General features: G+C 40.2%; 1 protein-coding gene across 2 annotated transcripts in view; it reads right to left on the bottom strand.

The window, feature by feature from the left end:
* ZC4H2 (zinc finger C4H2-type containing) overlaps positions 1-16,180 on the bottom strand; it is a 29,984-nt gene extending 13,804 nt beyond the window's left edge. Inside the window, exon 1 of one of the 2 annotated variants that reach the window (XM_081794353.1) lies at positions 16,014-16,180. In XM_081794353.1, the coding sequence (XP_081650479.1) occupies positions 16,014-16,066 (53 nt within the window). In that variant the 5' untranslated portion in view covers positions 16,067-16,180. The remainder of the gene's footprint in view (positions 1-16,013) is intronic. The other variant, XM_081794352.1, reaches the window with a different exon arrangement.
* Positions 16,181-24,437: the final 8,257 nt, after the last annotated feature.

Raw genomic sequence — 24,437 nt, 5'->3', positions numbered from 1 at the left:
AACTTCTTACTAGACACATCTCCAAAGGCAAGGGGAACAAAAGTAAAAATGAACTATTGGGACTTCATCAAGATAAAAAGCTTCTGCTCAGGGAAGGAAACAATCAATGAAACTAAAAGATGACTTATGGAATGGAAGAAAATATGTGCAAATGACATGTCTGATAAAGAGTTAGTATCCAAAAGCATAAAAAAATCTTATCAAAGTCCATACCCAAAAAAACAAGTAATCCAGTTAAGAAATGGCAGAATACAGGGTGCCTGGGAGTGTTAGTTGGATAAGCATGTGACTTTTGATTTCGGCTGAAGTCATGATCTCAAGGTTCATGGGATCAAGCTTCGTGCCAGGCTCTGTGCAGTCATTACAGAGTCTGCTTGAGATACTTTCACTCTACTTCTCTCTCTGCCCCTCTCCCTTCAAAATAAGTAAACAAATAAAAGTTTTTAAAAAAGAAATGGGCAGAAGACATAGACATTTTTCCCAAGAAGACATACAAACAGCTTACAGACAAATGAAAAGATGCTCGATATCACTCATCATCAGGGAAATACAAATCAAAACCACGATGAGATATCACTTCACACCTTTCAGAATGATAAAATTAACAACACAGGAAGCAACAGATATTGGTGAGGATAAGGAGAATGGGGAACACTCTTATACTCTTGGTCTGAATGCAAAGTGGTGAAGCCACTCTGGAAAACAATACGAAGGTTCCTTAAAAAGTTAAAAATAGAACTCCCCTATGACCCAGAAATTATTATATTGACCCAAAGGATAAAAAAACACAGATTTTAAGGGACACATGCACACCCAATGTTTATAGCAGAATTATCAACAATACCCAACCTATGGAAAGAGCCCAAATGTCCATTGAGTGATGAATGGATAAAGAGTGGTGTGTATGTACACACACACACACACACACACACACTAGAATATTACTCAGCCATAAAAAGAAATGAAATTTTGCCATTAGCAAGGACATGGATGAAGCTCTAGCTTTATTATGCTAATTATGTATTTATGTAATTATGTAATAATCAGCATATTATGCTATGCAAAATAAGCCAGCCAGAGAAAGACAAATACCATATTATTTCCCTCACATGCAGAATTTAAGAAACAAAACAGATGAACATGGGGGAAGGGGAAAAAAGGAAGGGAAGGAAATTATAAGAGACTTTTAAATATAGAGAACAAACTGCGGGCTTATGGAGAGAAGTGGTTGGAAGATAGGCTAAGTGGGTGATGGGCATTAAGGAGGGCACTTATTTTGATGAGTACTGGCTGATATGTTGGCTGTGAACCACTAAATCTACACCTGAAACCAATTTTACCATATATTTTAACTAACTAGGATTTTTTTTAAATTGAAATAAAAATAATAAAACATAAAAAAAATTGCACAGTGAAGAAAACAATCAAAAAACTAAAAGGCAACCTTCTGAATGGGAAAAGATACTTTCAAATGGCATATCTGATAAAGAGTTACTATCCAAAATCTATAACAAACTTATCAAACTAAACACACAAAACAAATAACCCAGTTAACAAATGGGCAGAAGACATGAAGAGACATTTTTCCCATGAAGACATTCAGATGTCCAATAGACATATGAAAAGATGCTGAACATCACTCATCATCAGGGAAACATGAATCAAAACTGCAATGAGATATCACTTCACATTGTCAGAATGGCTAAAACTAACAACACAGGAAACATGAATATAGGGGGGAAAGAGAGGAAATCTGTAAAACCTACTACTCTTAACTATAAAGAACAATCTGAGGGTTGCTGGAGATGAAGTGGACGGAGGATGTGTTAAATGTGTGATGGGTATTAAGGAGGGCAGTTGTGATGAGCAATGAGTGTTGTAAGTGATGAATCTCTAAATCCTACACCTGAGACTAATATTAGAGTATATGTGAAGTAATTGGAAGTTTAATAAAAACTTGAAACTACAAAAAAAAATATATATATATATATATATAGAGAGAGAGAGAGAGAGAGAGAGACTCAACCATAGAGGCCAACCTGATGGTTACCAGAGGGGAGGCAGGTGAGGCGGGGGGTGGGTTCAATAAGTGATGGGGATAAAGAGTGCACTTGTGATGAGCACTGGTTGTATCAAGTGCTGAATATTGTATGAAGTGCTGAATATTGTACACCTAAAACTAATGTTATATACTTTATGTTTACTGACTGGAATTTGAATAAAAATTTAAAAACAAAACATATTTCCATGTAAAGACTTATACGATCCTGTTCAGAGAAACATTATTCCTAGAAACTGAAAGGTGGACACAACCAAAATGTTTATTAATATGTCAGTGAATAAACAAAATGTGGTGTATCCATACAATGAAAAACCATTTGTCAATAAAAAAGGAAACAGTAGCATATGATACAGTGTGTGTGAACCTCAGAAACAACATGCTAAGATTTATGCAATGTCCTGAAAATGCAAATCTATAAAGACAGGAAGTACATTCCTGGTTGCCTGGGGCTGTGGGTGGGAATGGAAGTCAACTGATATTGGGCATAAGGGTTCTTTATGGGGTGATGGAAATGTTCTAAAATTGTATTGTGATGATAGTTGTATAATTGCAAATTTACTAAAAGCTATTGAATTGTTCACTTATAATGGATGTTTTCTACAGTATATAAATTGCAACTCAATAGAGCTGTTGAACATATATCCTCCAATGGATTCTTAACACACCTAGAATTAAATCTAAACTTACAACACTGTCAGAACTGAAATTCTAAGGTCTTTCTATTCCTCTGTCCCTGTTTCTCTTGGAAAATAAATGAATCGTCAAAAGGCTTGTGTGTAGGAAAATAGATTTTTTTTAATATGAAATTTATTGTCAAATTGGTTTCTATACAACATCCAGTGCTCATCCCAACAGGTGTTCTCCTCAATACCCATCACCCACCCCCCCCTCCCTCCCACCCCCATCAACCTTCAGTTTGTTCTGTTTTTAAGAGTCTCTTAGATTTTTAATGAAGTTGGTCAACTGAAGTACCCAGGAAGACTAGGGAGGGGGTTAATGATGAAAACCAAAATGGAGACATTACCCTTGTGGTCAACTGCCTTTACTATGCTCTTCGGGCTTAGTATCTAGTGACCAACCTTCCATGCTCTGTCTAGTAACTGGGTAGTTTGAGCTTAAGATCAAATTTAAGTAAAATGTCCTCCCTTTCTCAAATCTAGAGTGAGCATCATGCTAGCTCCTTCTCTTTAAATTTTCTATCAATCAAGTGGACAAAGAAAGTTTATTAAGTAAATACCATTTACTCCAACATTGTGCTGGATCCTGTGGGTGACTGAGGAGAAGATCCCTTCCTTCAAATAAAGTAATTGTGATCCAATACAGAAAATAGAACAAAATGTAACTGTTATGGTTGAAGTGGAAGTGGGACCCCCAGAGTCCTTATTCTTTCTTCAAATCCAACTCTGCCTGACTGTATTAGAGTAACCCTTGATATACCTTTCTGGAACTCCCAGGGCTCCTCAGAACATTATTTCAAAGCTACCAATCAAATCCATCCTCTTCGTTTCAGACATGAAGAAACAAATGTCCAGACTGGGAATAGAACTAGCCCAAGACCACAGAGCTATGGTCCTCTGGGTCCTCTATGTGTACAGACTTACATATGAAGCAATTTAAAATCCAGATAATATACATACAAGAGCCTTCTAGAGACTGGCACAATTCTATAGTTCTCTCTGTAAATCCCACATCATCTATAACACTGCTTTCACCATAAGCAGGGCTCAGAAATTACATTTGGAGTGACAAAATGAATGCAAATATGTAGTAAGTTTAGGGTATTGAATGTAATTTCAGTAGCCTAAGAGAAAGAAAAACATTACCACAGGTGGGGAGGATTTGGTTAATTCAGTCAACATTTATTAAGAATTCATAAGTGCCAGGAACTGGGAAGAACAAACTGGGTATTCACAAGGTTCTGTTTATTTTTTATATTTTAATTCATTTCTTTATTTTTGAGAGAAAGTGCATGCACACAAGAGTGGGGGAAGGTCAGAGGGAAAAGGAGAGAGAGAATCTTAAGCAGGATCCACACCCAGCATGGCATCTGACATGGGGCTCAATCTCATGACCGTAAGATTATGACCTGAGCCAAAATCATGAGTCAGACACTTAACTGACTGAACCACCCAGATGCCCCCAGAAAGGTTCTGTTTAATAATAGTTATTTGTGTGTGTGTGTGTCTAGTATGTTCCTGCAATTGTTAGCTGTTTTATATGTCATCTAATTTAATCATTATCACCAGCATATGAATAGGTGTGTTTAGCTTCATTTTTGAAAAATCTGAGGCTGAGAGAAGTAAAGTGGCTTGTCAAAGCTCACAAACCAGGAGACAGAGAATTCATTGTGCTGAGCCTAATCAACCTTTGCACCATACCAAGGAACTTTCCTCATATGATATATTTCAAGTGACAGAAAACAAGCCAATGGGGGTGAATTCTTGTCCTAGTGCAGTCACCGATTTTTAGGGTGAAATAGGGCATATCCTGGAACCTCCTGGAACCATGGAAATTCTACCTGAGAAGTAGAATTCAGTGTAGACTTGCACAGAGGTCTTGGATGACTCCATGAAGTAGAATCTGTGTCACGTTTGGCTCAACAAGTGAGGAAAGCATTCAAGTCATTAAAGATGTTATTTTATGTAGAAAAATTACTAATGAAATCCTCCCAAGAGGCTAAGTGCAGCTGGTATGGCCACAGAATTGCAAGAAAACCACCGGATACTTCCTTAGGGTTTCTCACAGTCACTGGGGCCACAGTGTTACTTAACTGTTAAACAAGGATACCTGACCTCCATAGGCCATAGCCTATCCAGACAGAATCCCAAGTCAAAACAAAAACATTCAGCTGGCTGACTTCTTTCCAATGGCTTTTTGCTGGCTAATGTGGAAGAAGAAGGGTAGAAAGAACGAGAGGTTCTAAGGCAATGGAACATCCATTCTGGGACCAGATGTGACAGGCTCATCCAACTTCGGAGGTTGCTTAGCCTCAACACTCACACAACAAGCAGGGTAGGACATCTGGGACCTGTAGGACTTGAGGATGGGCAGATCAAGTAAAGATATTGGCTAGTGAAGATGGATAAAAAAAAAGCTGCACAGATTTATTGATAAGGAAATGGTAAAAAATGGACAGATCCAGAATATATTATATACGTATAGCCCACCAGGTCTTACTAATGCAGTGATTTTTAACTTTTTATTTTTTTTATTTTTTTAATTTTTTTTTATTTTTGGGACAGAGAGAGACAGAGCATGAACAGGGGAGGGGCAGAGAGAGAGGGAGACACAGAATCGGAAACAGGCTCCAGGCTCTGAGCCATCAGCCCAGAGCCTGACGCGGGGCTCGAACTCACGGACCGCGAGATCGTGACCTGGCTGAAGTCGGACGCTTAACCGACTGCGCCACCCAGGCGCCCCAATGCAGTGATTTTTAAAGTGTGATCCCTGGACCAGCAGTAACAATATTGCCTGGGAACTTGTGAGAAATGCAAATGCTCAGGCTCCACCCCAGATCTACTTAATCAGACTCTGGAGACAGGACCCAGCAATCTGTTTGAAGGGTCCAGCAGGTAGAGCCTGATGCATAACCAGTATGCTAATGTTTAATAGTCACTGAACTAATGCTTCAGATGTAGGGAGTCGGAGAGGGAGGAATAAAAAATTATTCCAGATTTTGGGTTGGGGTGACATTTACTGATGGGGCAGACTAGGAAAGGGGAATATTTGGGATGGGGGTGGAATTGAAAGTTCTGTTGGGGCCTGTTTGAGATGCCAGTGGCACATTCAGTGGGGTTGGTTAAGTGGGAAGTTGGATATGTGAGTCTGGAACTCAGGAGACAGATCAGAGCTATTCATCTTGATTCTAAGATCCTTGAGAGAAGGTCTAATTTATCTTAATGGTTCCCACAGAATATCCCAGCCTGGTGTATAGCACAGATCAGGCGGTTGGTAAATGTCACTTAATGAAGAAAAAAGAGCCAGCTTTTCTGGCTTACTCTAGTCTAGCTAGAACACTCCGTAAATACTGAGTGTTCTTCCATTTTATATTTATTTGCTAATCTGGGAAAACAGCTACTGTCAGAAAAGCAGGTATCTTAGAACAGTTCAGTTTGAAGACTTCATTACAGCTATCAAATGTCAACTCCTCTCCATTCTCTCTCCTGTTATGGGCATTGTTTGGCTTGACTTGCCCATTCCTAAATCACAGAGGTACCAGATCTCCTGTGATGAACTGCTGAGTGAGCACTGGGGATGTGTCAGTTCTCAAGCCAGGTGACAGAAGAACCTGCTGAAGCTGCCACAGCAATGACTGAATGAAGTAAGGAAAGGAGATGTCAATTCAAAACTTTATCAAAAGGCAGAATAACTTGAGTGGAATAATAAATTTCTGTAAGTTTCCTTGTGGGAGCCCAAAAAGTTAGTGATCCATTTGGACTGGGGAATGTGGAAGGTTTTGAATAAGAGGCAGGGTTTGTTCTGGGTCTTCCCTGAAAAAAAAAAAAAGTAGGACTTACAGGCTTAGAATGAGGGAAGGGAATTCAAGAATGAGGGACTGACACTGGCAAAGGCCTACAGGAACGAAAATTTGTGAGAGAGCAAGGAACATTCATGTAGATAAAGGATAGGTTGAATGAAAAGGAGTAGTAGCAGATAAGATTGGAAAGGTGGGCCTGGGCCAGCCTTGGGGGGGGGCATGAATATAACAATTGTAGGCAAATAGCAGTCCAGTAGACATACAGTAAGAAATGACCTACAGCAAGAAATGATTTTCATATTGTGACTCAATACACACATAGACAGATAAAAACTTGAAAACAAAAGTTTGTGAGAAGAACACCTACCATTTCTTATGTAATGTATGTTTATATTTTCTATCTTATTTTATTATTTTTTAATTTTTTTAATGTTTATTTATTTTTGAGAGAGAGAGAGAGAGACAGAGACAGAATGTGAGCTGGGGAAGGGACAGAGAGAGGGAGACACAGAATCCAAAGCAGGCTCCAGGCTCTGAGCTGCCAGCACAGAGCCTGATGCGGGGCTCAAACTCACAAGCACGAGATCATGACCTGAGATGAAGACAGACGCTTAACCTACTGAGCCACCCAGGCCCCCCTTTATTTTACTTTTAAAAAAGGTTTTATAAATGTTACTGGAAACTGACTAATTTATTTCATGAAACATATGGCTCATGACCTGTGTTTTGAAAAAAAAAATTGCTATAGGCAATGGGAAGTCAGTAAATGTGTTTGAAGGATAACATAGTAACACCAGCACTTTAGGAAGGCAGTTCTTATAGCAATGTGGATGGCACTGAAGACAGGGAAGGAGAATGAAGACAGGAAAGTAATTCTGTAGGTACAAATGGATAAAACATTACAAAAACGCAGGACAGTCATGATGAAGGCATAATGGGGCAGTAAGTGTGGAAATGGAGAATGGGGCAGGAATTTGAGCCATATGGCAAATGTAGAAACAATAGGACTTACTAAGACATCAGAGGTGAGTTATAAAAAAAAATGTAAGCAACACTGACATTTAGGTTTCAATCTGAGGTAACTATTCAGAGAATAATGGCACTAAATCATTAGGGTAAGTACCTGGACTGGGGTAGGGGGAAACAAAGTCATAAGATTTGGCCAATGTAAGCATCATATGTGGAACAACCAGGTGGACAAGTCCAGGAGGCTGTGGGATGTATTGGGCTGAAGCTTGGAAGGATGCTAGGGGGTAGAGACTGGGGATTTGAAAGTAATATTTGAAGCCATAGGAGTATAGCTGGATGAAAGAAAGAAAAAAAAGAGGACCTAGAGCAGAAACTTATACTTAAGAGAATCTCCTTCACACCACAAAACAGGCATGATTCTGACATATTATGGGTTCTGATTCAGACCACTGAAATACAATGAATATTACAATAATAAAAGCCAAATATTTTTTGTTTCCTAGTACATAAAAAGCTATGTTTACACTGTACTGTAGTCTATTAAGTATGCAATAACATTATGTCTAAAAAAGATGTACATACGTTAAAAATATTTTATTGCTAAAAACAGCTAAACATCATGTGACATTTCAATGAATGATAATCTTTTTGCTAGTGGAGGGTCTTGCCTTGATGTTGATGTCTGCTGACTGATCAGGGTGATGGTTGGTGAAATGTGGGGTTGCTGTGGCAATTTCTTAAAACAAGACAATGAAGTTTGCTATATTAATTGACACTTTACATGAACGATATCTCTGTAGCATGTGATGCTGTTTGGTGACATTTTATCCCAGAAGTTCTTTTAAAATTGCAGTTAATCCTCTCAAACACTGCTGCTTTATCAACTGATATTTATGTAATATCCTAAATCTTTTGTTGTCATTTCAACAATCTTCATGGCATCTTCACCAGGAGTATATTCCATCCCAAGAAACCACTTTCTTTGCTCATCCATAGGAAGCAACTCCTCATCTGTTAAAGTTTTATCATGAGATTGCAGCAATCCAGTCACATCTTCAGGTTCCACTTCTAATTCCAGTTTTCTTGCTATTTGCACCATATCTGCAGTTAGTTCCTCCAATGAAGTTTTAAATCCTTTAAAGTCATCCATAAGGGTGCAATTATTTCTTCTAAACTCCTGTCACTTTTGATATTTTGATCACTTCCCATGAACCATGAGTGTTCTTAATGACATCTAGAGTGGTTAACCTTTTCCAGGTTTTCAATTTGCTTTACCCAGATCCATCAGAGGAATCACTATCTATGACAGCTATAGCCTTACAAAATGTATTTATTAAAAAAAATTTTTTTGACATTTATGTATTATTTTTGAGAGACAGAAACAGAGCACGAATGGGGGAGGGGCAGAGAGAGAGAGGGAGACACAGAATCTGAAGCAGGCTCCAGGCTCTATCAGCACAGAGCCCAACGTGGGGCTTGAACTCACAAACTGTGAGATCATGACCTGAGCTGAAATTGGGTGCTTAACTGACTGAGCCACTCAGGTGCCCCACAAAATGTGTTTCTTAAGGGTGAAATTACTCCTTGATCCATGGGCTACAGATGGATGCTGTGTTAGCAAATACAGAAACAACATTAATCTAGTTGTTCATTTCTATCAGATCTCTTGGGTGACCAGGTGCATTGTCAGTGAGCAGTAATATTTTGAAAGGACTTTTTTTTTCTCAACAGTAGCCTCAATGGTAGGCTTAAATTATTCAGTAAACCATACTGTAAACAGATGTGCTTTCATCCAGGCTTTGTTGTTCTGTTTATAGAGCATAGGCAGAGTGGCTTTAGGATAATTCTTAAGGGCACTAGGATTTTCAGAATGGTAAATGAGCCCTGGCTTCAACCTACATTAGCCCATAACAAGGGAGTCAGCCTGTCTTCTGAAGCTTTGAAACTAGGAATAGACTTCTCCTCTTTAGCTATGAAAGTTCTAGATGGCATCTACTTCCAATATAAGGCTGTTACATCAACACTGCAAATCTATTGTTTAGCGTAGCCACCCTCATTAATGATCTTAGCAACATTTCTGGATAACCTGGTGAAGCTTTTACATCAGCACTTATTGCTTCACCTTGTACTTCTGTGTTATGGAGAATGCTTCTTTCCTTAAACCTCATGAACCAACCTCTGCTAGTTTCAAACTTTTCTTCTGCAGCTTACTCACTTCTCTCAGTCTTCAAATAATTAAAAGTTTTTGGGCCTTGCTTTGGATTAGGCTTTGGCTTAAGGGAATGTTGTGGCTTGTTTTATCTTCTATCCAGACCACTAAAACTTTCCCAATATCAGCAACAAGGCTGTTTTCCTTTCTTATTGCTCACGTGTTTATTGGAACAACACTTTCAACTTCCATCAGGAAATTTTCCTTTGCATTCACAACTTAGCTAACTGGCACAACAAGCCTAGCTTTTGGCCTGTCTCATCTTTTGACTTACCTTCCTCAGTAAGCTTAAGAATTTCTAGCTTTTGATTTAAAGTGAGAAATGTGTTTCTTTCAATTGAACACTTAGAGATCATTGTAGGTTTATTAATTGGTCTAATGTCAATATTGATGTATCTCATTGTATAGGGAGGCACAAGGATATGGGGAGAGATGGCAAAACATCTGGGCAGTGGAGAAGTCAGAATGGACACCATTTACTCATTAAGTCCACCATTTTATATGGCTGCAGTTCATGGCACCCTGAAACATATACAATAATACATCACAGACCACTGACCACAGATCACCATAAGACATATAATAATAGTGAAATTTTTGAAATTTTACAAGAATTACCAAAATATGACATGGGAACATGAAGCGAGCAAATGATGTGGGAATAATGGCACCCAAAATCTTGCTTGATGCAGGGGTGATGCAAACCTTCAATTTGTAAAAAATTCACTATCTGCAAAGCACAATAAAATGAGGTATACGTGTATATACTTCCAAAATGTGTTTTCCCTTTTTAAGTGGGGAAAGCTCAAAATGTGTTTTCCCTTTTTAAGTGGGGAAAGCTCATTGTGTATAGATATGTGTGCATGGGTGAGTATAATGTGTGTGCATGAATGGAATGGGCATGTCAAAGAGGTACTAGTGTGCTCTGGTTCATCTAGTGGTGGCTGCATTCACTTTCTCTGCCTCATAATTTCTTTTATTCCCTTTTCCATCTCCCTTTTTTGTTCTATTCTCCTCTTCCCCTTTGTACATAACTGTGTGCTCTTTCACCACCACTTGAAAGCTTAATGATTGGGTGAGCAAAATAGACCAGTGTGAGATTTGGGGTCTGTGATCTGGAGCACAGTGTTGCTGTGTGGTTGGGATTGTGAGGAAAGACAAGGCTGGACACATGGTCAGAGTCACGAGTGAGAAATGGTCTGTGGTGGAAGAATCTATTCCTGAGGCATTTCCTATTTCAAATTCTGCTGTTGGTATACATGAGCACTGAGTATGAATGTACTTCGTGCTGGGCCTCCACCTGGGGAGTCTGTCTAGTTTCCAGCTTGTCTTAATCAGGTTTTTTGTTGATGTTGCTTGCCATCATCACTGCTACTTCAGCTTAGAAACAACATTATTGTTAGTTTTTAATCAAAATAGGCTGCTCTGCTCATACCTTCAAGGGATTTGAGAATAGTTGAAGAACTGCATAATGGTTAATCAGATTATCAGCATTTTTTGAAATGCATATGCCATGTGAATAGGATATATTCTCTCCCTTTGTTAGCTGTATGACCATAGATATGTTACCTAACCTCTCCGAGCCTCAGTATCCTTACTGTAAAATGGGGGAAATAATTCCTACCAGATTTCCACTAGGAAGATTGAATATTAAATGACCCAAGAGCTTTGAAATTAGGTGATCAACATATATGCTACCTCCTTTCTCCAGTTCTTTCTTCCCTTTCCTTTGTTCCCTCCTTCTCTTCACCTCCCATACATGTTTACCTGTCTATGTGTGAACATCAAATATTTGTAGTACTCCCCCACTTTAAATTCTTAAACCAAATGATGTAACCTTTGTATATTACTGTAAAGTTGTCAGAAGCAAGCTAATTTAAATGATTTGGGGGACAGACACACCTAGAATTATTATATCTTCTTGGTGGCTTGGCCCTTTCTTATTATGTAATATCCCACTCTGTTCCTGGGATTTGTCTTTGCTCTGAAATCTGCTTTATCTGACATTAACACAGCCATGCCTGGTTTCTTTAATTCAAGTTTGCATGGTATCTTTTCCCCTCCTTTTACTGTCAGCATATCTATATTATTATATTTGAAGTGCATTTTTTATAGATAGCATATGCTTGTATCATTTTTTAAATCCATTTTTAATTGGTGTGTTTAGACCACTTATATGCACATGATTATTGGTATGTTAAGCCGCAGCCTGCCATTTTATTTTGTGCTGTTTGTTCTCTCTGGTTTTAGTTTTTGTTTTTTCTTCTTTGTCCTGCTTTCCTATGGGTGACTTGCACATTTTTTTAATGTTTATTTTTGAGAGCGAGAGAGAGAGAGTGCGAGCAGGGTAGGGGCAGAGAGAGGGAGATAGAGAATCTGAAGCAGGCTCCAGGCTCTGAACTGTCACCACAGAGAACAACATGGGACTTAAACCCACAAACTGCAAGACCATGACCTGAGCTGAAGTCAACAATGCAGGGCTTGAACCCACGAACAGTGAGACCATGACCTGAGCTGAAGTCAGATGCTTAACCAACTGATTCACCCAGGAGCCCCTTGAACATTTTTTTTTAAATTCCACTTTGATTTATCTATAATGTTTTTGAGTGCATCTCTTTGTATAGCTTTTTTAGTGTTTCCTCTCATTATTACAGTATGTATGCATAATTTATCTCAGTCATCTGATGTCATCATTGTTATCAGCTCAAGTGAAATATACAAACATCATCCCACTTTTACATCCCTTTACACTCCCCTATTTATGACATGAATGTCTTAAACATTTCCTCTATGTACACGGAGAACTACATGAGACAGGGAGATAAATTTTGATCCAATCATCAAACATAATTCAGACAACTCAAGAGAAAAAAACTTTTCTTGTATTTACCCATGTTTTAGCTCACTGTGTTCTTCCTTGCAAGAGTCCTTTTACTGTTTATTTTGTGTTCAAATAACCTACTTTAGTCATTAGTCATTCTTATAAGGTAGACTTCCTACTGATAAATTCCCTGTTTCAATTCATTTTAGAATGTCTTACTCAATTAATCGTTTTATTCATGTAGGATATTATCACTGGACATAAGATTTTGGGTTTCATCCAGGATTTCTTTCAGGGTTCATGATTCTCTTCCTTCAGCACTTGGAAAATGTTGTGCCAGTTCCCGCTAGGGTCTGGTCAATGTCTGATGAGAAATCTGTTGTCTTCTAATTTTTTCCCCCTGAATGTATAGGTAAGGTGTTGTTTGGTTGCTTTGGTCTTTGGTTGCTTCCTAGATCTTTTCTTTGCCTTTTGTTTTCAGAAGGTTGATTATAATGCATCTTGGTGTGAATTTCTTCACATTTATCCTGATGGTGTTTGCTTAGCTTGATGATTCTGGAGGTTCAAGTCCTTTGCTCAATTTGGGAAGTTTTAGCCAGTATTTCTTCAAGTACTTTCATAGTCCTCATTTCTCCTCAATTCCTGAGATTCTGTTGACATAGATGTTAGATCTTTTTTATAGTCCCACAGGTCTGAAGGCTGTGCTTAAGTCTTTCTTTTATCTTATTTTTTTGGAATCTAATTTTCCTTTGTTTGGATTTTGATTTCTATAGTTTGATGTTTAAATTGTCTGATTTGTTCCTCTGTCTTCCCCATCTTGCTGTGGAGCCCATCCACTCAGTGTGTGTGTGTGTGTGTGTGTGTGTGTGTGTGTATTTGTATACATGTATACAATTTAAAGTTGATTTTAAAAACGATCAAACCATATGCTGTGTATTAAAAATGTACTTCAAATATAATGATATAGGTAGGACGAGAATAAAAAGAAATGATAACATGGAAACTTGAATTAAAAGAATCCAGGAGTGACTATGTTAATATCAGATAAAGCAGATTTCAGAGCAAAGGAACAGAGTAGGATATTACACAATAAGAGAGGTGAGGCCACCAAGAAAATACAACAATTCTAGACGTGTATGCCCCCAATATGTATGTATGTATGTGGTATGTGTGCATGTGAGTGTGTGTGTGTGTGTGTGTACACATACATAATAATTTTCAGTTCATAAATTTCTGTTTAGTTCTCCTTTGTGTTTTATATATCCTTGCTGGGACTTTCTATCTATATGCTGAGATATTCAATTTCATCATTTAAGTGTGGTGCAATCGCTTAGTGTATCATTTTTATGATAGCTGCTTTAAAATCCCTGTTGGGATGAGCACTGGGTATTGTATGGAAGCCAATTTGACAACAAATTATATTTTAAAAAATCCTTGCAAGATAATTCTAACATCTGTGTCATCTCAATGTTGGCATGTGTTTACCTTCTCTTGTCATTTAAGTTGATAATCTTGGTATGGCAAGTGATTTATCTAAAAATTAAATTTGGACAATAGATCTCTTTTAAATCTTTTGGTTTTGCAGACCTGACATGTGTTTTGTTTTGTTTGTTTTGTAGGAAGTGATCAGTATAAGTCCAGGTTCTCCACTGGGCTCCTGGTTGACTGTCAGGTTTGCAAGGGACTCCTTGCTACTGCTGGTTGCTGGTGGGACTTCAGCCCTTTCTGTAGGCCTCTGATGTACCCATCCCAGCTAGTGGTAGGAATGCCTGGTTTATACTGGTAAGGGTAGAGGTTCCCCATGTATTCTCCACTGGTAGGAGTTACTTCTCTTGCTCTCAATTGTACCTTCTTTTGGGGTTGGGCAGAGGTTTCTTTAAAGTCCAGTAAGAGTAAAAGTCTAGGTCTCCGACTTTCAGGCTTAAGCTTCTTATTAGCTGTTATTAGCTTATTAGCTTATTGTTATTATGATAGCTGGCCTTCTGACACACCAAAGTATCTCACTCCCTATCTTCTTATAATTTTGCAGAAAAATATTGCAACATAACCCCCATCTCCAGCCTTTCCCATGGACCCTCCATGGGATACAGTGGGAAAACCAGAGCCTCTGCACACAAATTGACTGGGTTCCTGTCAAAATCTGGCATTTTCAAGCTGTTTGGCTCTGGGAAAGCTACTTAAATGTTCCAAGCTTCCATTTTCCCAGTTGTAAAAGAGATGTAGGAAGCTCTCCGGACTGTTGCTGAAATAAGCAATAGTGGGTCAGTGAGCTTGGCACACCAGGTGCTCAATAAATAATAGTTCCCTTCCCTTTAAACCCGTGTGGAAGAGATGCAGACCGTCCAAAGGACAAAAAAAGCTCAAGTGTTTCCCTACACTGCCTATATGCGTGAGTCTCACCTAAGGCATTCACTCCAAGGGTTAAATCTTTTGGTCCAACGTCTTATTTCTTAAAGGGACATACTTGCTATCCACTCTCCCCCACTGCTGCTTTTCCCCAGGTTCTGTGAAAACACTCAAGGGAGACTGCCCAACCCAGGCCAAGCTGGAGTGGGCGAAGGGGTGTGGTTCTGGCAAAGCATAGTAGGTGCAGGAAAGCCCAAGAAGTCCACTTGCCAGATGATACTGTGTTCTGAGCAAGGACAACATCATTGCCTTGCTAATGCTGCTCCTGGAGGGAAAGGGTCAGGACACAGGCAACTCCAACTTTGCTTGCCTACCTTACACCTCTGGAGTCTTAGAACTGCAGTTGAGTTCCCACTTTCTGGCACAGCCACCACTTCCCCAGTCTCCATTGATCCCATCCTCCTTATGGAGCACCGGGTAGGAGAGGAAGAAGATGGTGAGTGTGTGAATGCAAAAATGACACACTCTGGAGTGCTTGAGTGCTTGCCATCCTCCCAGTCCCAGCCTGCTGGATACTGCTGCACCCCCAACTCTCAGTCCCTGGCAGCCACCACCAGCCCCAATGCACTGGACTTTGCTCTCAAAAGGCTAGCGTGAGTTTCAGGTCCTGAAGTTGATCAGGAGACTTAAAACAAAACAAAACAAAACAAACAAACAAACAAACAAACAACATCTTGACTCTTAAAAAGCAAGGAGCCAAATACACCCTGGAGCCAACAAACACTAAAAAAATAATGGATTTTAGAATGCTGTCCCCCAACTCCCATCCCAAGATGAAAAAGGCTGTCTTGGAACCAACAACCCCCCCAACCCCCCTGTGTCTCCATCTGGCTTTTCTATGACACTGGCAAGAGAGACGTCTCTGTTGGTCATTCTCTCTGCTAGTCTCAGTTCCGACACTTTCCAGCCTCCCTTCCATCCTTGAATTCCGTGCATGGGTTCCTTTCCAGCCCCTCTCCACAAGTAGCTTAACAATAGATACTTTCCATAGGTAACTCAGCTCCCTCCCGCAGCGAGGGATTTTGGGGGCATCGAGGGGGTCTGGGAGGCGCTGCAACGTTCCACTTACCTGATCTCTTTAATGCTTTCCAATTTGCACATGATTTCTTGTTCATCTGCCATGCTTTTCACTCTCAATTTCTCGTCCTGAGAAATGTACAAACACACAAGTCCAGCGATACAATAGACACAACGTAACCACCTCCTCCGGGCAGGGGATCTGAGCCTGTGCGGTAGGGATTCTGAGCAGGCCTGGGAGCTGTAGTTCTTAGCTCCAAGAGAAGCCAGGCAGCGCAAGGACCAGCGAGACTACAACTCCCAGAAGGTCTAGCGAGACATGCCTATTTCGCTTCCTGCAGCCACATTTTAAATCAATTTGTCACAGATAATTATGTCAAAGGTTATGAGGTATTCTAGTGAACGGGGATGTTCCTCTAGCCCCTGCGGAAAAAATGGGAAAAAAATACCCCGGAAGGCAACTGGAGAGATAAAAGACGTACTCACTCACACCCCTCCAGGGGCCCTTAAGCCCACTCATCCCCAAAAGGTAACCAGGAGTCAGTCGCTAATTAGTGGGTGCTTTGGGGCTGGAGAGAAACCCTGCAGAATTCTCTTTTGGGATGTTGAGTGTTCGGGTGGCAGCTAGGGGAATTAGTGGTTTTGGCATTCAGATGGAGATGCGGGAGGGCGGGGTTGGAGAAGAGGCAGGGGAGGAAGGAGTAGCTGCTAAAGCTGGGGGAGTGACCTAGTTCCTTCCAGCCTTCAATCCATTCTGAGCTCAGATTGTGCCAGTCAATGAAGGAGGCAAAAATGAATAAAAATAGGTCCTTGGCTTTGAGGAGCAGGAGAGCCTGTAAGGTGACCCATTAATTACAGTGCAGTGTTCTATCATAATACAGGAATGGATAAGGTGTAACCTGACCAGAAAAGATGTAAATAGGTCTCAAAAGGTGACGGAGAATTTGCCAGACCATTGGGGAAGATAGACTTTCCAGGAGAAGGCACAACACATATATAAAGGAAAGGACAAGTGGACCACGGTGTCTGAAGTATAAGGTTCATATATGGGCTGTGGAGGTGGGAAAGAGAAGTGGGAAAAATATGTAGAAAGCTGGGTTGGAGCCAGAATATGAAAGACCTTGAATGTCACACTAAAAAGTTTAGACTTAATCATATAGGCACACATTTATTCAATTTACATTTATTAAGTGCTTACTATGTGCCAAATAATACCAAATTATTTTATGTTTCAAAGCATGGGAGTGATAAGATTGGAGGGATGTCTTAGGGAGGTAACTCTAGAGGCCAAATGGAAAATGATTTGGAGGAGATGAGAGCTTGTAAGAAATAGTTACTTCCAAAGCACAGACTGGGCCAGAGAGCTGGACTTTACAAAAAGAAGACTTTGGCTCACTCTCAACTAAAGGTGAATCAGAGTCTCTCTGAATGAGCTTTCCCTTTCTTTTTCTGGGCCTCAGTTTCCTTATTTGAAAAATGAACCTATCTAGCCCCACTTCAAAGGCTTGTTATAAGTATTCAATGAGATCATCCCAATGGTACTGAATACGGGCTTGGTAATTTTTAGGTGCTAGAGAAAAGTTAGTAGAATATATATCTCAGGACATTGTGGATGTCCACATTGATTTTTTAGAGGTTCTATAGGGAAAAATGAAGCCCCTCTCTTCTTTGGATCCCAGAAATACCTTTCACAACCAGGAAATTCTCCATGGTGTCTAGCCCAATACTTTCTTGATGGTCTTTAAGATCCCTGTCGGGGCGCCTGGGTGGCTCAGTCGGTTGAGCTTCCGACTTTGGCTCAGGTCATGATCTCACAGTCTGTGAGTTCGAGCCCCATGTCAGGCTCTGTGCTGACAGCTCAGAGCCTGGAGCCTGCTTCCGATTCTGTGTCTCCCTCTCTCTCCGACCCTCCCCCATTCATGCTCTGTCTCTCTCTGTCTCAAACATAAATAAACATTAAAAAAATTAAAAAAAAAAAAAAAAAAAGATCCCTGTCATATAGTTCCACTAGTAAGCATTTGAAGACTATTGAGTTAACTTGTCACAAAGACTATGGGTCTGAGCTACCCTACCATAGAGTCCAGAGGCAAGAATTGGGCCAAGCTGTGTCCTGTAAGAGGAGGGCAAAGGGTACAAGTCTGTGTAAGTGCCTGGCACATATCAGCTACTAGTGCTGAGAGCTGCATGTACAGTCCCTCATTTCATCCTCACAACCACTATGAAGGTGGTAAGTAGGTTCATCTCCTTTTACCAGGAAAAGAACGGACTCATATAGGGAAAGTGGCTTGGCCCAGTGGCCCAAGGCCAGCAACTCTTAGCTTCTATGAGTTTACCTTGGCTTCTTGACCTCTTCAATAACAGGTATCTAACCTGCTCTTTACTGAGTTGTAAGAAACCAGGGTAGTTAGGATAGGAAGGAAAATGTTATAGATAAACAAAGGGAAATATAAATTATAGCCTTCTGCCCCTTTTCCTGAAGCAGTACTTAAAACAATATTCAAGCCAAACTGATAGTCTTCTTATAGTAAGTGTTCAATAACTCTCAATTGATTAGAAGTTTGTAATGGATGAGAGAATATTTAGGAGCTGTGCTAGCAGTGAGTTCTAATGCATTATTTTTTAACGTTTATTTATTTTTGAGACAGAGAGAGACAGAGCATGAACAGGGGAGGATCAGAGAGAGAGGGAGACACAGAATCTGAAACAGGCTCCAGGCTCTGAGCTGTCAGCACAGAGCCCAACGCGGGGCTCGAACTCACGGACCGTGAGATCATGACCTGAGCCGAAGTCGGACGCTCAACCGACTGAGCCACCCAGGCGCCCCTCTAATGCATTATTTTATTAGAAAAACTGATTGCTTTGAAGCGGTGGGAAAAAATCTTAGTCCTATCAGGACCAGCATTGTCCTCATTGCTATGAAACAGGTAAGGAGGGCAAGGAATGTTGGGGTGAATACCATTAAAACACAAGGATTTAGTAAAGAAGAAGCCAGCCAGTTGCTTGTGGGCATGATACTTTCATGAAATAGATCAAGATTTAAAGAGTAGAGGCCAAACTGTTTGAATTTGTGTATCTTTTCCTGTATTTCAACAGTGAACTGAACACTAAGAGAGGAGGCAGAGATGCAATTGCCTTTCAAAACGTGCTGCAAAGTACTTATTAAATTTCTCAAACCATGTTTCTTTTAAAAAAAATTTTTTTTAACGTTTATTTATTTTTGAGACAGAGAGAGACAGAGCATGAACAGGGGAGGGTCAGAGAGAGGGAGACACAGAATCTGAAACAGGCTCCAGGCTCTGAGCTGTCAGCACAGGGCGCGACGTGGGGCTGGAACTCACGGACCGGACCGCAAGATCGTGACCTGAGCCGAAGTCGGCCGCTCAAACGACTGAGCCACCCAGGCGCCCCTCCAACCATGTTTCTTAATTAGCATTCCTAAGAGAAAAATTAGCCAAAGTTCTTGGGTCACTCAGCTAAAAACTATTCATTGTGTACCTATTATGTCAGGCACTATGTTCTGCAGCAGAGATCCCATAGTAGATAAAATAAGCTCTGCCCTCAGCAAGCTTGCAGTTTATTTGACCAGTTATATTACAAAGATCATACACAAATATATAGCTATACCCAGCAATTAAGGATTGGAAGAAGTCTGGGTTCTGTGAGTACACATAACAGGAAAATAAACTTAGTCCTGGGCAGAGGGCAAGGTTATAGTCAAAGAAAACCTTCCCAAAGGAAACTAAGCAGAAAAGGAGGGAAGGAACAGGAGGCATCAAGGATTAATTCATATAATCAGCCTTCAAATATTTCTTGGGCACCTACTACATGCCAGACACTTTTCTAGGTACTGGGGATATAGTGCTTTGAATGTATTAATTCAGATTAATTTTTGCAACAACTCAAAGAAGTATTTCTGTTATTATCCCCATTTTATAGGAAAGGAAGCTAGAAGGCATAGAGAAGTTAGATAATTTTACCAGAGTCACTCAACTAATAAGTGGTAGAACTGAGATCCGAATTTAGATTGTCTGTCTCTGGAGGCCATGCCCCTAACCACTATGTTCTGTTACTTTCCTAAGATTCCTGGCCCCATGAAATTTGCGTTATAGTGAGAGGAGCCAGGCAATAATCACGGAAAAGAAAAAACAATTAAATATGATAATTTTAGGTGAAGATAAAGCCAATAAACAAACTAAAAGAGAGTAATGGAATTACAGTAGTGGCAGAAGAGAAGATATTTTAGATAGGGTGGCCAGGGAAGTCTCTACATTGGAGTAGAGACCTGAAAAGGAATCAGTCATGCAATGATCTGGAGAAAGAGTATTCCAGGAAGAGGGAACAGCCAGTGTAATGGTCCTGAGGCAGAAACATGCTTGATCTATGAAAGAAAGTAGGTAGGATTCTGGCTGATTGAGGGGAACAGTAGTATATTGAGGAGATGGGCAGAGACAATATCTTGTAAACCCTAGTGAGAAATTTGGATTTTATTCTAATTACAATGGCATCCATTGAGGGTTTAAAGTAATGGAGTAACATGATCTAGTTTTTTTAAATAAAAATTTTAATGTTTATTTATTTTTGAGAGAGAGAGAGACAAAGTGCGAGCAGGGGAGGGGCACAGAGAGAGGGAGACATAATCTGAAGCAGGTTCCGTGTTCTGAGCTGTCAGCACAAAGCCTGATACAGGGCTCGAGCCCATGAACCATGAGATCATGACCTGAGCCAGTTGGACTCTTAACTGACCTAGCCACCCAGGCACCATGATCTAATTTTTAAAGATCACTCTGACTGCTATGAGAATAACAGATTGTACTGGGTCAAGAGTAGAAGCAGGAAGCTAGTGAAGGGCTATTGCGGTTAACCAGGAAATAGATGATGGTGGCTTGGATTGGGTTAGTAACAGTGGATATGAAGAAAAACAGACTAACTGGAAACATATTATTGGATCCAGAACTGGTACGATTTGCTCACTGGTTGGATAAAGAAGTATGGAGGAAAAGATAGGGCATCTAAAATGACGCCTGGAGTTTTAGACTGGATGATAGGGTAGTGCCAAGAACGGAAGAGAACTATAGGGTGTTAGAAAGGATCCTACATGTGGCATATGTAGTAAGATTTTCACAGAAAATCTGAAGATCAGAAATGGTAATTCACCTGCCTGTGGTCAACCAGTAACTTGGGAGCAGAGATAAGCAGTCCCATTTTCACAGTCTTCCAGAAATTTTTATATTCTTCATCTCTTCAATTAATCTGGCCTAATAATTCTTATAATGTGTGCGGGGGTCAGAAATTGAAGACTTATTCAAGATTCCCTTAGGAGATGGGAACTGTGGGTGATTAGCATATAATTTGCATCTGCCTACATGGATTATGCTAGGTATTTTCAGGCCATGTTTCATCTGAGATTCTTGCTATGTTTTTTTTTTTTTTTAGTTTTTTAACGTTTATTCATTTTTGAGAGAGAGAGAGAGCGAGCGAGCAAGCACAAATGGGGGAACGGCAGAGAGAGAGAGAGGGGGACGCAGAATATGAAGCAGGCTCCAACCTCCAAGCTGTCAGCACAGAGCCAGATGCAGAGCTTGAACCCATGAACCGGGAGATCATGACCTGAGATGAAGTCAGACCGTTAACCGACTGAGCCACCCAGATGCCCTGATTCTTGCTATTTTTGATGGCTTTGTGTCATTAAATATCTTGCTCCTTTACCCTTTCTCACCTACCCAATGTCACTGACCTAAATCCCCCAAATGAAAGTGCAGGGTATAAAGAAATGTTGTCAGAGTAGGGAAGGCCCACTCCAAATCTATAAACCATATTGTGAAAAAACCCTATTATAAAAGTAGCCTAGTGTACATCTACTGAATTTTCTTAGTAAACATTCATCAGCTTCCTCCAGAACTCAAGAGAGAAGGTACATTGACTGCTGAGTCTATGACTTTGGATTCAAAGTCCTTTCCCCTACTAGGTCTCAGTCTTCGCATCTCTAAAATGATAAGATGGCACTAATATACCCAGGAACTTAAAAGAAAATATCTAACAGAGGATAGATGCTTAAAAGCCCCATTTTCTAAGCCCAACAAGATGTGAACCTAGGGCCCTCTCTTGTTTATTTCCCTGTGTTATCCATCCCCCCAACTCCCAGTAGATGTGAGTTATTTAAGCCATCTGCCCTTGCTCTTTCCTGTTTATCCTGTTCTAAAAGATGTAGTCATTCTCTCATTTCCTTGAACTTTCTTCTTATGTACTTGTTCGCACAGCACTTGCATTCTGACCAGGAGAGGCAAAAAATCATGTGAACAATTGCTTTTGTTGTATTTATTTCTGTAATGTATTCAGGTTTTCTAAATCTGTATGGATCAGCTTCCATGAAGAGGCAGGCTAAGGAAGCAGGGGAGCTGTGTTGAGGGACTGGTTGTACCACTTACCAGCCAAGCCCTTTCTGAGTCTCAGTTTCCTCATTTGTAAAATATCATCACACTAGATGAGGAATTCCAGGGCCTGCTCTGGTACTGATGTTCCGAGATTCTATTTTCTACCACATATACTTTTAAAAATTCATCAATTTAACTGGGAATATTTGCCACCAATTCTTTCCTCATTAGTTTCTCATTTACTCAGAACCACACAAATGAGAGAAGGAGGCAGGAGACCTGGCTTCTCTGCCCAGCTTTTCCATTCACTCTCGGTGTGACCTATGCAGGTCTGTTTCGTCTCTGTGCTTCCATTCCAACATTTTTAACACAAAGGGGTTAGACTTTGTGTCTGGTATTCTAGGTCAGTTACTCTGGGATTCTTTTTTTTTTTTTTTTTTTTAGTTTTTTTATTTTTTTATTTATTTTTTTTATTTTTTTATTTTTTTTAATTTTTTAATATATGAAATTTACTGTCAAATTGGTTTCCATACAACACCCAGTGCTCATCCTAAAAGGTGCCCTCCTCAATACCCATCACCCACCCTGCCCTCCCTCCCACCCCCCATCAACCCTCAGTTTGTTCTCAGTTTTTAACAGTCTCTTATGCTTTGGCTCTCTCCCACTCTAACCTCTTTTTTTTTTCTTCCTTCCCCTCCCCCATGGGTTTCTGTTACGTTTCTCAGGATCCACATAAGAGTGAAACCATATGGTATCTGTCTTTCTCTGTATGGCTTATTTCACTTAGCATCACACTCTCCAGTTCCATCCATGTTGCTACAAAAGGCCATATTTCATTTTTTCTCATTGCCACGTAGTATTCCATTGTGTATATAAACCACAATTTCTTTATCCATTCATCAGTTGATGGACATTTAGGTTCTTTCCATAATTTGGCTATTGTTGAGAGTGCTGCTATAAACATTGGGGTACAAGTGCCCCTATGCATCAGTACTCCTGTATCCCTTGGATAAATTCCTAGCAGTGCTATTGCTGGGTCATAGGGTAGGTCTATTTTTAATTTTCTGAGGAACCTCCACACTGCTTTCCAGAGCGGCTGCACCAATTTGCATTCCCACCAACAGTGCAAGAGGGTTCCTGTTTCTCCACATCCTCTCCAGCATCTATAGTCTCCTGATTTCTTCATTTTGGCCACTCTGACTGGCGTGAGGTGGTATCTGAGTGTGGTTTTGATTTGTATTTCCCTGATAAGGAGCGACGTTGAACATCTTTTCATGTGCCTGTTGGCCATCCGGATGTCTTCTTTAGAGAAGTGTCTATTCATGTTTTCTGCCCATTTCTTCACTGGGTTATTTGTTTTTCGGGTGTGGAGTTTGATGAGCTCTTTATAGATTTTGGATACTAGCCCTTTGTCCGATGTGTCATTTGCAAATATCTTTTCCCATTCCGTTGGTTGCCTTTTCGTTTTGTTGGTTGTTTCCTTTGCTGTGCAGAAGCTTTTTATCTTCATAAGGTCCCAGTAATTCACTTTTGCTTTTAATTCCCTTGCCTTTGGGGATGTGTCGAGTAAGAGATTGCTACGGCTGAGGTCAGAGAGGTCTTTTCCTGCTTTCTCCTCTAAGGTTTTGATGGTTTCCTGTCTCACATTCAGGTCCTTTATCCATTTTGAGTTTATTTTTGTGAATGGTGTGAGAAAGTGGTCTAGTTTCAACCTTCTGCATGTTGCTGTCCAGTTCTCCCAGCACCATTTGTTAAAGAGACTGTCTTTTTTCCATTGGATGTTCTTTCCTGCTTTGTCAAAGATGAGTTGGCCATACGTTTGTGGGTCTAGTTCTGGGGTTTCTATTCTATTCCATTGGTCTATGTGTCTGTTTTTATGCCAATACCATGCTGTCTTGATGCTTACAGCTTTGTAGTAGAGGCTAAAGTCTGGGATTGTGATGCCTCCTGCTTTGGTCTTCTTCTTCAAAATTACTTTGGCTATTCGGGGCCTTTTGTGGTTCCATATGAATTTTAGGATTGCTTGTTCTAGTTTCGAGAAGAATGCTGGTGCAATTTTGATTGGGATTGCATTGAATGTGTAGATAGCTTTGGGTAGTATTGAC

Source organism: Panthera onca, chromosome X, assembly GCF_046562875.1.
Source record: "Panthera onca isolate mPanOnc1 chromosome X, mPanOnc1 haplotype 2, whole genome shotgun sequence".
NCBI classification, from domain to species: Eukaryota; Metazoa; Chordata; class Mammalia; order Carnivora; family Felidae; genus Panthera; species Panthera onca.
This window is presented reverse-complemented; position numbering and strand designations above follow the sequence as displayed.